The following is a 12003-nucleotide window of genomic DNA, read 5'->3' as shown; positions in this document are numbered from 1 at the left end:
AAGTTTGGTTATTTATCTTAATGAAGACTTAAATACTTATTTGAAGATCACATAAGAAGTTCATAATAATATTATGCATTATAATAGTGTGCTTAAGTTTTTGAAAAATTGTGTGTTTAACTTTCTAAGTAAGAAGTTCATGTTTCCAGTAGACAAATTAGCCAAGGAAGCTAGAAAAAACAGAACTGTGTCCTTCTCTACAAATAGTTTATCCGAGGATATGAAATCTTCCTTTTCTGCTTGGATAAATATGATGCAGGTACCATTCTTACCTTATGTAACAGTTTTATAATCTTCAACAAATGTTTGTTTTTAACAAAAAAAAAAATGGTAGCTAGCTCAGATAGTCATTCTCATTCCTCAAAGGTTTGATGCGCTCTAGGAGGTCTCAGATTCGAGTTCCCAGTGGCGCAATATGTCAGAATTTGACTTGAAAGGTAGAGTTAGCTTGCTCCCTTGCGATATAATCAGACCCCTATCCGCTTCGGCTCTCTTGGTTAGTTCCTCATAAGGCTCGCTGGTAGGCTAGCACGACAACTTGTTAAACTAATATGGTAGTACGCTGTTGGAGCTTAGCTTGTTAGGCTTCCTACTAGTTTCTTATAATAATACCTTTTCCCCTTACCAAATATCTAGTGGGTACAGTGCATATGAGAGAAACAAAATTTCATCCGTTTTTTCTTTTCTTTGGAAAATACTGATCATATTAATAGTACCGATTCAAACTCGGGTCATCATTACATGGTTTCTCTATTAAATAAACAACACAAATCATAATAATTACATCAACTCCACAAGTATTTCGTTGATTCAGATTAATCAATTCTACCATTTCAACCTCAAACAGACTAGTCTTCCCAATAAACCAAGAACAAGGTACAAGGACTGGTTCAAATGGTCGTGTGAGTTTTGATATAAACAAAACCCAACAAAGTAACAACAATGCATAAAGTAGTTGTTTTAGGATCTTCAGGTGAAGATCCAACCATTTCTCAAAGTTTTGTGTCACAAATAAACTATCTAATCCAAAGTAACTCCCTAAACTAAAATACCCTATGACTTCTGGAAAGAACTGAATCGGTCGGAATCTGGAATGGAATCGTGTCTGTTGTCGCCATTGTTGATGTAATGTTTTTAGTGTCTTTAGCAGTTGATGTGTCTGTTGAAGTTGTAGCCATAGTTCCTGAAATTGTTCCTAATGTTGTTGCAACAAAGGTTGATGATGAAATTCTTTTGAGAAAAAGTTTTGTTTCTTGAACACCACTATTAAACAAGCCACGGAATCAGAAGAGATCCATGAACAATATCCAATTTTAAAATCAGACTTAAAACCTAAAAAGCAAGAAATAAAATGCTTTGGAGAAGCAATTACAATCATCTACACAAGTTTTTCAGAAGTACCGGAGAGGAAGAGAGATTAAGAATCTAAGACGATGTTGATCTCATCCGTTGGGTTACCAAAATGACAAGCCTCGTTTGGCATCAGCTCCCAACAGTCAGTCATAAATTTGCCCCTCCTATTGATCTCATCAGTTTAATATGGGTATACCACGTGTTATACAAACACAAACCGAGGTCATGAAAGTAATACAACGAAGTCAACTCCGAGTGAGTCAATATTCTCCGAGTCTCGTCCATAACTCAGCCATACCCTCGAGCTCCATGGTTGAGGAAAAAAGAGAACAAAAGTCAGATTTTTATTTTACAAAAGAGGGAGAAACTAGGAGAGAGAGATTAAACCAGACCCTTTTCTTTTTCTTTTCTTTTTTTTTTTAAAATGATAGTGATTTAGACTTGAGAGAAAGAGAGAGAGGGAGTAAAGCAGTTGGGTTTCAGTTGGTAATGGTGGAGAAGAAACTGCGCGTGGTGAAGCGCGTTGTTGATGTAATAGAAGTAGTAAATTATTATCATTTCTTGTTTATTTTATCAGTGTTGGTTTTGTGGATGATCTGGTGTTGGATCAATAGCGGAGATGGAGGTGGTGGTGGGTTTTTGATGATGGTGGAGGAAAATATTTCGTTGAAAGTTGGAGTAGAAGAAGTTGTTACAGTGTCGGCCATGGCTGAACTTTGCCTTGGTCGTCACCATCATCATCACAATTGTATACTTTCTTATTAGGTTACACAGAGGTCAAAAGAAACACGCTAGATAAAATTGTTGTAGAATAAAAAAAACAAAAAAAAAACCCAAAAAAAAACCCTAATAAATGAGATCTCTTCGACGTCTTCCAACTGCATCCTCTTCATCTTCATGGGTTCACTTAAGATCCGTTCTTTTCGTTGTTGCTTCTTCCTCCTCTTCTTCTACTTCCATGCCAGTTTCCTCCGATCGGTAAGGTTACTGTTATCTGTATTGTTTCGGATTTAGTTTCAAGATTTGGTATTTCTTATAATTTTCAGTTCATTTTCAAATTGGATCTGATCTGATCTTGAAAAGTGAATAGAGTTTATAAATTTATTGAATTTTGTTAGTAGTAGACTGAATTGATTCAAGGGATTTGGGAGTTGGAATTAATGTTGGAATATTGGATTATTTTGAGGACAATTTTCTTAGTTTTTTTAGTTTATCTTCTAGTGTGACAATTGTTGCATTAATTTGACTTATCTTTATCTTGAATTGGTTAAATGGGTTTCTAATATTTATGCTGATGTCAAAAAAATTGAACCGGTCCACTAAATCATGAATACCTCTTTGTTATTCTAAAATGGAGTCTCTTTGACTGGTTCTCGTCATGAGATCTTATTGTTTTATCATTTTTGGAGTAAAATATGGGAGACTTTCATTCCTGGTAATCGTATGGAAAGAACCTTCGACTACTAATGAAAAGCATATAGAATTTCTCACAAGCTTCACTGAAGGAGCTCGTAGATATATATTGATCTTCTTCAAGTGATTTCAGGATTTGTTTCCTCTGTTGTGCATACATTAAAAAATTTATAGGTGTGATCCAAGAGCCTGGCAAGGATTAATTTATCTTGTGATTATTTTGTAATACTCATCGTTATGCATCTGGCTTTGCTGTGGGCTGCAGCTAGTGTTTAAATTTTAAAGCGATAGGGCTTTTATCCTGTGCATTTCTGTTTAGGTATCCCTCAAAGTACCAAGTAAACTTACTAAAATTTATGCCACAATTTGCTGAAGATCTTGTTTATTTCTAACTTGGGATTATTAAGTTTTTGCTGCAGCTGATGTTTTAACTTTAAACCCATAGGGATTTCCTCTTGCATGTTGCTGTTTATGCATCCTTCAAATGCTTTTAGTTTGGTTGAAACCTGAAACTATGTTAATGACTTGTACTCAGTAAACTTACTGTTGATATGGCATATGTTGTTTATGGTTTCGTTTATTTCCAACTTAGAATAATTAGGTTTTTGAACCAGATATATGGTGTCTGAACTTTTGTAGAGCTTAGTGCTGTTCGATGTCAATGATTTTTTTTAACATCTATCAACATTTTTTAGTCTAGAGGTTAGAGCAACTATAGAGGAACTTTTTTTAGCTGGGTGATTCGGTTTTATGAGCCTGACAATGTTGTGCTATAATATGCCAAGCTTGGGTTAACTTAGGAATGACTTTGATTCTGTATATATATATATATCTGAACTGTTCTCTAGTGTCCGATGTGAGTATTGATCATTAATCTTTTACGTTGTATCAGTACACTTAAACCCTTCAAGAAACATGTATATGTATCTGCTATATATTTCTGATATAATTCGCAAGTATTTCCGAGTCCGTTGGATAAATGTCAATTGATTCTCTTGGTTAGTCATATGTTTTGTCTTATACAGCCCTTGGTAGTTACATAGTATGAACCTCTCTGAATTTTATATAATCTCATCTGTGAAACCTAATCTATCGTTTCACTATAAAATTCCATCCTGTCGTTATCCCTATTTCTGTAATAAGGTTACTTATTGTTTATAAATTTCATTTTCAGGTCTAGTCTTAAATCACCATGGTCTCGTAGGAGAAGAAAGCATTCCCTCTCATCCCGGAAATGGAAAAACTTGTTTACTCTAGACGGAAAAATTCGTGATAGAGTGAAATTCTTAAAGAAAGTTCGTAGTGGAGTAAGTTATTGTAGTTGCCATACAAGTTTTTTGATGTACCTTTTCTGCTGTCTTTATTTGACAACTGGTTTTGATTGTATACTTTCTTTTGCTTTTTATGCAGGGTGTAGATCCAAGCATAAGGACTGATGTCTGGCCATTCCTTCTTGGAGTGTGAGTATTTTTATATATCTTGTGCTTGTTGGAATTTATTTTCCAGAAAACCTTCTAGAATAATTGGGCTCTTTAAAACTGTTTTCGCTGCATGAATTGTTTCTCTTTTATTTTATCCACAAAATTCGTGCAATGAGGGAGGTCAATTTTGTCATGAATTGTTTCAAAACAATTTTTTTTGTCATGAACATAAGTATACGAGTATTGAAATGAGTGGTTAGTTTTATCTGTATGTGTTTCTGATTCAACTGAAATAGCTTTTGTTTTGTGGTTATTTGTACTTTTGCTTGTTAATATGGCCATGGTTATCATTGGCTTTTAAGAGTAGTTTCAGGGTAGCTACTTACTACAAAAAGAGTAGCTCAAATTAGACTCTTTGGATTTTCTTTCCACATTCTTACTTATGATTTGATAAGTAAATGAATAATGTGCTGATGTTCTGTTTTCTGTTATAGAACTTAGTACCTGAAGATAATGAAGAGAAATATTTTAGAACTGATCCCCAGCACTCTAATCGTCATCTCTTCTCATTGTACGTAATTGATTTCATCAATCATTTGAACTTTGAACTTTTTGTATACAGCTACGACTTGAACTCCACGGAAGAAGAAAGGGATTTTATTAAAGTTCAAAATAGGTACACAATCCATTTATCTGTCAGTTACGTGAATATTTTTCATTTTTTTTATGAGTCCAGTTGATGGGTTGTCAATAATTTATCCTGAAAGGAGCCTTTAATTTTTTTAATCTTAAAAACAATCATAATTTATTTATAGTTGAATATCTGGTGCAGGAAGAAATATGAGAATCTGCGGAGACAGTGCAGGCGACTCCTCAAGCGGAACAGTGAGACTTTTAAGTTGAAGCAAACAAACGGAGGCAGTGGAAGTTCAGTCCATGGTATGGATTCTTCTGGGTCAGAAGATGTGGTTAGTGCTAGGGAATCTCTCTCCTCCGAAGGAAGAAGCCTGGCAGACGAAGACTCAGACCCAGAAGGAATCATCCATATCATAAACTCTTCTGGACCTAATTTATTTCTAGAATGTGAAGAAGGTCACAGTGTAATCACCAATTTTGATCCATCCGAGTCTTCTGATTCTGACTCCTCAGTTGAAGAAGTTGAAAGTCAGGTTTTTCTTGCCACGGAAGGAAGCGAAGAGAATGACCTGAACAATGCCAAGGAGGAAGCCCCGTCAACAGCCGAAATTAGTTCTGACACATACATAGCTGAAGATTTTGCCACATGGCAGAGGATAATCCGTGTAGATGCTGTACGTGCAAACTCAGATTGGATGGTGTATTCCCCAAGCCAGGCTGCAGTATCAGAGGGTCGGGCCCGACGTTCAGCTGAGGCTGTTAGATTAAAGGACTATGAGCACCTTGAGCCATGCAGGATCTTTCATGCAGCGCGGCTTGTTGCAATTTTAGAGGCCTACGCACTTTATGATGCAGAGATTGGATACTGTCAGGGAATGAGTGACCTTCTCTCTCCAATAATTGCAGTAATAGAAGAGGACCATGAAGCATTCTGGTGTTTTGTTGGTTTTATGAGGAAAGCTCGACACAATTTCAGGCTCGATGAAGTTGGAATTAGGAGGCAGTTAAATATTGTTTCGAAGATCATTAAATCTAAAGACTCCCACCTTTATAGGCACCTTGAGAAGCTTCAAGCTGAGGATTGCTTCTTTGTCTACAGAATGGTGGTAGTTCTTTTCAGAAGGGAACTTACATTTGAACAAACAGTGTGTATATGGGAAGTAATGTGGGCAGATCAAGCGGCACTTAGAGCTGGAATCGGAAAATCTGCATGGGGGAGGATACGGCAAAGAGCCCCACCGACAGATGATCTATTGCTCTATGCAATTGCTGCCTGTGTACTCCAGCGCAGGAAGCTGATCATAGAGAAATATAGCAGCATGGATGAGATTATAAGGGAGTGTAATAGCATGGCAGGGCAACTTGATGTTTGGAAACTTCTAGATGATGCCCATGACTTGGTTGTGACCCTTCATACAAAGATTCAAGAGGATCCGTCTGATGTCAGCTAGGGAACTTTTCATTCTTATGCTAGTGGACAACAAATCAATAGGTCGAAAGCATCACAATGCTGATGATAACAGATCAAAAGGGGAGTAATTGCTTCAAGCTTGGGATGATAAATCATTTCGACATGTATCCAGGTTCTCATCTCTTCGATAACAGATCAAAAGGGGAGTAATTGCTTCAAGCTTGGGATGATAAATCATTTCGACATGTATCCATGTTCTCATCTCTTCCGCTTTTTGTTAATTAATATTTATATCTCTGATGTACTCACTCTTTTTAAGGTTTTTCCCTACTAAATCCAGGGGAAGTCCTCCAGAAAAAAAAAATGTTGTCTTTGCAACAATGGTACTTGTAAGAAGAATTAAGAAAGGAAAAAAAATGCTAAGGAATATGTAATGTAACTCACAATTCTTATTTTTGCCCACTTTTCAAGAACTGAATGTTGAATGGGTTGTGGCAAAACAAGATACAGAAAAAAGAGCAATTTAAGTCATAAGGCAGAATTTGATCTTTTTCTATTTGTTATCTGGTTTCTATTGTTGGTTTTTTCTGAATTTAAATTTGGAACCTTTGTAAGCAGAGAGTGTTAAGAGCTGTAATATTATCCCCGTTTTCACTTCAGACTGTTGTAAAACAGGCCAGGCAGAACACTTATCTATAATCATGTTATGCAGGCTAAACAGGTATATATATGTTGCCCGATAGAAGCTATCAATAATGGCTGCCAACGATTGCAAAAGCTAGAGTATAAATGTAGGATACAAGCAGGGAGTGTCAAGAGCTGTAATATTATCCCCGTTCACTTCAGACTGGTGAAAAACAGGCCAGGCAGAACACTTCTCTACAATCATGTTATGCAGGATAAACAGGTATATGTTACCCGATAGAAGCTATCGTAACGGCCAGAAATTTTAGCAACAAACACCCCCACATGACCGATCTGGTAAAGGGGCACATTGTTCGTGTTAAGCCGGCTCCAGAACTCGGGCAGAGAAGATGCGACTGTTCAATGTTACAAACCACTGATATATATAACGAACAAACTCTATAGTAGGCCAAGAGTCACTCATGTTTGCCCCGACCGATGCCAATGCGCTGGGCAAAGCTATCCCATCACGAACACTCTACATGGGTACACTTGAACTCCAAAGAACTCTGGCAGTCCGGGAATCATGTCAGCCAGGATTCCTGTATGGTCATATGACTCATATCCGAATCTAATGTAGCAGTTCTCCGGTGTATACCACTACAGGAGAAAATCAAGATACAAAACTTTTCCCATTCTTGCTAAGTGAGTCTTATCCGTTGTTGAGTTAGGAGATATTTTGGACCCAAATAAGCTTTCATTTTTCAGAATGATACACTAATGGGAAATGCTAGAACTAAGAAATAAAGATCCAGAAGGATGAAAACCAGGAAGATATATCAGTGTACAAAAAGTTGATTCCTCTTCAACTGAAGGAACCCCCCAAAAAACAAAATGGGTTTTCTTGAAACACGCTACAAATTTAGGACGTCCATTTGACCAAGAACATGCAAATTCACAAAGATAGTTGGTAAACATGTCTTTGCTGTGAATGAATACGGATTTGCTTGGTGAAGGTAACTGCAGCTACTACTCTTTCTTGGTGTAATGTCTGACAACGAAGGCCAAACCCAAGATCAGGAGTGGTACCAAGAACTGCAAAATCTTTATAACAAAGTCGGGAGTTTTATCAGGATTGTATGGTGTTTGTTGAGGTGGAACGTATGCACGTTTCAATGGAACAGTGGTGGCGTCAATCTCTCCGACGTAGTATTTCTCCAACATGTCTCTGGCAGAGTCACTGTGACCCACATCTTCAAAATCATTGGTTGCATCTTTTCCTGCAAAATTGTATCAAAAGTTTAGGGATGCCAACTTTATTGGTTTCTACAAGAACTCTTTCATTAACACCCCATTCTCGACCCTAGTTAGCAATTCCGCGATCCCCTAAAATTCAGAACGACAATGGGTCATGTAATAATCGGTTTGATGAAATGTAAATTCGGTCAACTATGCTGTCAATTATTCGTGACTTGGTAAAAACTCGCAAAAGCATCAATTCGTGTATAAATTCGTGTTATATGCATGAAATCAGAATTAAAATATTCAGCTTATATATACCAGATAGGTCACTTGACATATAACTCTACCTAGTCAAAAATTTAAAATCTATCTCTTATATATGGTCACATGCCCCATCTATATGCTAGTCATACTCCCTGAGTCCCTGCTCCGAGATTTAGACTGAAAAATTCAGCTAATACATACCAGATAAGTCACTTTTTAACTCTACCTTGCAAAAATTTAAAAGTCTACTATACACCGAATCTATAAACTACTCACATTCCCAGAGTGCGTATACCGAGATTTTATTTGATATCATACCTGAAAAAGTTCCTTATTAATCCAAAAGTTTAACAAAATCAGAGATATTTGCAACATTCAAGAAATGATTAATAGACAGAAAGGAATATGGTTTCATTCTCCTTTCCTCACGCCACATAAGATGGATCACGGTTTCCTATGCAAACTCTTTACACTTCATACAATCCATACATTCCTACCAGTTTAAATCCAGACATTCATACAAAAAAAGATGCACATAAAGGGCGGCAGTTTAAATGGATGGAGAATTAAATGGTTCTGATTTATTTCAATTAGCTAACTAGGCACTCGACTATAAGAGGGATCAGATCCCTTTGGTTTACACTGAAGCTGCTGAGGAAGAATGCAAACACCCTAATGAGGGAGAACAGCCACATACTCGAGGATGGGAGGAATCCTGTGGACTCAGGACAACTGGGTCAAATTGTAACGAGTTGGACTTTTTTACCTGTTGCTGATAGTAAGACCTCATCTCCTCCTGGATGATCATCCATGAACGGGGTTACATCATAAACCTGATAAAGTAGATCAATAGACAAATTATTGGATAGTTGACATTTGACATTGAAAAAGTAAAATGAAATTCAGACGATATAAGAGTTTAGATGCCCATCCTGCTCAACTCCACAGTCTAACCGATGCCTTTGATAGATGTACATTTACCACAAATAATAAAACTTTTTCCCCCCAAAACGGAAATTGAAGCAAAAGTGCACAAGGTGTTTAGCTTTTTGGTGACAGAAATTATGAGATTACCAGTTCAGTACAGTGTTAGAGTTGCACAAATTCTGTAACAAAGCCTAACTGTTTCTTGAATACATATCCAAATACATTTTTTGTTTTTTCGGTATGTGTGTGGTTCATGTACTTCATGTCCATGATCGGTAATAATTTGTTCAATAAACAAGCGTGTGAAATAACAGAAATACAAATATCCAATAAAAATTCGGCAAACAAATTCCATGTCAGTAAACAGGGAACATACTTCTACAGTAACAAGTGTTAAAGGAAAAAAAAAAGGCTCCTTTACTGCATAAATCAAGGACTTAACCGATACCAATAAAGCAGTGTGCACCTTTGGAGTTTCAAGTAATCATATAAAGACATCAACAATGGGTACGGCATTAATACCATAATACATGCAAATTGAAACTTTACGAATTGAGACTACTTTGGGAGGGAGGAAATAATCATCCAATCTTATGATCACGAGCTTACAAGTTACAACAATGTCACCTATAGTATGCACGAACACAATAGAAGTGTAAGATTGTTGGTTTTCCACTCATCTGCTAGTTTATAAAGCTCACTTCTTCCTCAAAATTTTTACCAAAATTCAACCCTCAATTATTAGATCATTGATGGAAATGTAAAGTGCACACACCACCAACTTTTATGACTTAAAAGCAATTTAAAAAACGTTTCGCCTCACGCTTTAACACCCGCTTTTTAGCGCTCCGCCTCCAAAATGCGTTGATACTCACGCTTTGCTAATAGGTTTTATCTGTCAGTTTTTTTGGGGGCTTTAAAGCCCATAAACCTGCTCTGATGTCTGTTTAGCTTATTAATAATAATCTAAAATAATATTTAAAACCCCTATAACTAGATGATTCTTCTTTTTCTTCTGTGATCTACATCCATTCCCCGACCATGTATACCCAAGCTAAAAAAGTGTACCAAAAAGGTATAGTTTTTGAGAACTTCTTAGTTTTTCATATGGATTTGCAAGTATCTATTAATCTATATATTCAAGAACTTCTTAGTTTTTGAGAACTTCTTTTTCTTCTGTGATCTACTTCTTAGCGAAGCAGCGTTCGGTAATGATTTCTAGAAGCGCTTTGCGCCTTGCTAAGAAAGCGTATTGCTTCACGCTTTCGCTTTTCAAAATGCTGCTTAAAAGGCATATTCAAAGCCTCATTATAGACAGAAGAGATGTGTTCGCTTCACAGTACCAACCTAAAGGAGTGGCTCCTTCACCAACGATAGGCACGATATCAGTACTGTAATACATATGAGTCGCAACATCCTGAATCGAGATTGTTTTTGGAGAATGAAATAATCATTTAATCCTATGATCAAAAGCTAACAAGTTACAACAGTGTCACTTGTAGTGCATAACAGACTTGTAAGATTATTGGTTCTCTCATGTGCTAGTTCACAAAGCTCATTTTTCATTCAAAACTTTTAAAAGAGTCAAAACAGATGGTTTCTTTAATTTTCGTGTAAAATGCAATTGAATCAATAGATCCAATTTCTTGATCATAACACATCTCCTTCATCGATGAGGCCTCGGATAAGCCGCATCTGTGTCTTTATAAAATTGATCATGTCCATATAATCAAGAATAATTTAACAGCTGAACTTTTATGGAATGACCTATATATAATATTGATCACTATCACACCTAACATTAGCATCACATCACATGGCCTCTAGCCAGCTACTATCTAATACTCTAAGATTTTTTTTTCAAATTAAATTGTATTTTTACCTACATGACGAACTATCTAGGTTAACTAGGACACGAAAATTTGAAGATCCACTGTAAAACTGAACACTCATTCAAGTAAAAAAAATCCCTTTTTCTAGACAGAACCCGTCCGAAAAATCACTGGATTAAGCTGGAATATTCAAATAGATTAAAAATTAGATATGGGATTCATCACGAAATCATATAAAAAAAAAAGGGGGGGGGGGGGGGGGGGGGGAGAATAACACCTTTCCGGAGATTATAAGCCAGCAATCTTTAGTTTTGTTATGCTTCGAAACATCCTCAAAAGAATGAACTTTTAGATCTGAAGCCATTTCTCTGCCGTTTTCTGCTCAGTGAAAAAAGAAAACATAATTTTTAATCAAAAGCAATCCTATTCAGATCTAATTGAAATCTTCATGTTGGAAAACAAAAACCCGATTCACAAAAAAAATAAAGAAACCAGAAATTACTCACTTACAAATTACCAGAGAAATTTCTTCTGTTTCTTTGGAGCACAACAATCCAACCTTGTGATTAACAAAATAAAATCTGGTCAAATATATACGGCAGTAACAGGATCTCTTTGAGGTTGATAGTACCTTCTGGACCTGAATATTCATTAAACTACGATAATACCATTGACAGATGACAACTAATACTTGTCTACGGAGGGTTAGTTTCTAGACATTGAGAAAATCTACTTTTATGTATTGAATTTTATCCAATAAACAATGCATTTGGCACGTGGAGAACACGTATAATATTTTGGGGTCTAGTTAGAGCAACTGGTGTAGTGGGACGGCCATCGATCAAAATTTGATCAAAGAGTAAAATCCAGACCAAATTTG

General features: G+C 36.4%; 2 protein-coding genes across 4 annotated transcripts; one reads left to right on the top strand and one right to left on the bottom strand.

Moving 5' to 3' along the window:
- Window positions 1–1720: 1720 nt before the first annotated feature.
- LOC113301550 (GTPase-activating protein gyp7-like) lies at window positions 1721–6792 on the top strand. The gene is made up of 5 exons (XM_026550324.1): window positions 1721–2331; window positions 3941–4073; window positions 4177–4226; window positions 4810–4863; window positions 5020–6792. The coding sequence occupies exons 1-5, from the start codon at window positions 2207–2209 to the stop codon at window positions 6272–6274; spliced, it is 1617 nt and encodes a 538-aa protein (XP_026406109.1). The 5' UTR covers window positions 1721–2206; the 3' UTR covers window positions 6275–6792.
- Window positions 6793–7641: 849 nt separating this feature from the next.
- Window positions 7642–11768, bottom strand: LOC113301548 (cytochrome b5-like). Of its 3 annotated transcripts, none has more exons than XM_026550322.1 (4): window positions 11634–11768; window positions 11401–11501; window positions 9131–9197; window positions 7642–8138 (listed from the first exon to the last, which is right to left on the bottom strand). In XM_026550322.1, exons 2-4 carry the CDS (start codon window positions 11485–11487, stop codon window positions 7888–7890), a joined length of 405 nt encoding a protein of 134 aa, XP_026406107.1. In that variant the 5' UTR covers window positions 11488–11501; window positions 11634–11768; the 3' UTR covers window positions 7642–7887. The 3 variants fall into 3 exon arrangements, with proteins under 3 accessions (XP_026406107.1, XP_026406108.1, XP_026406106.1); XM_026550323.1 differs by having other exon boundaries at window positions 11641–11766; XM_026550321.1 differs by having other exon boundaries at window positions 11630–11722.
- Window positions 11769–12003: the final 235 nt, after the last annotated feature.

This window comes from Papaver somniferum, chromosome 8 (genome assembly GCF_003573695.1).
Source record: "Papaver somniferum cultivar HN1 chromosome 8, ASM357369v1, whole genome shotgun sequence".
NCBI lineage: Eukaryota > Viridiplantae > Streptophyta > Magnoliopsida > Ranunculales > Papaveraceae > Papaver > Papaver somniferum.
This window is presented reverse-complemented; position numbering and strand designations above follow the sequence as displayed.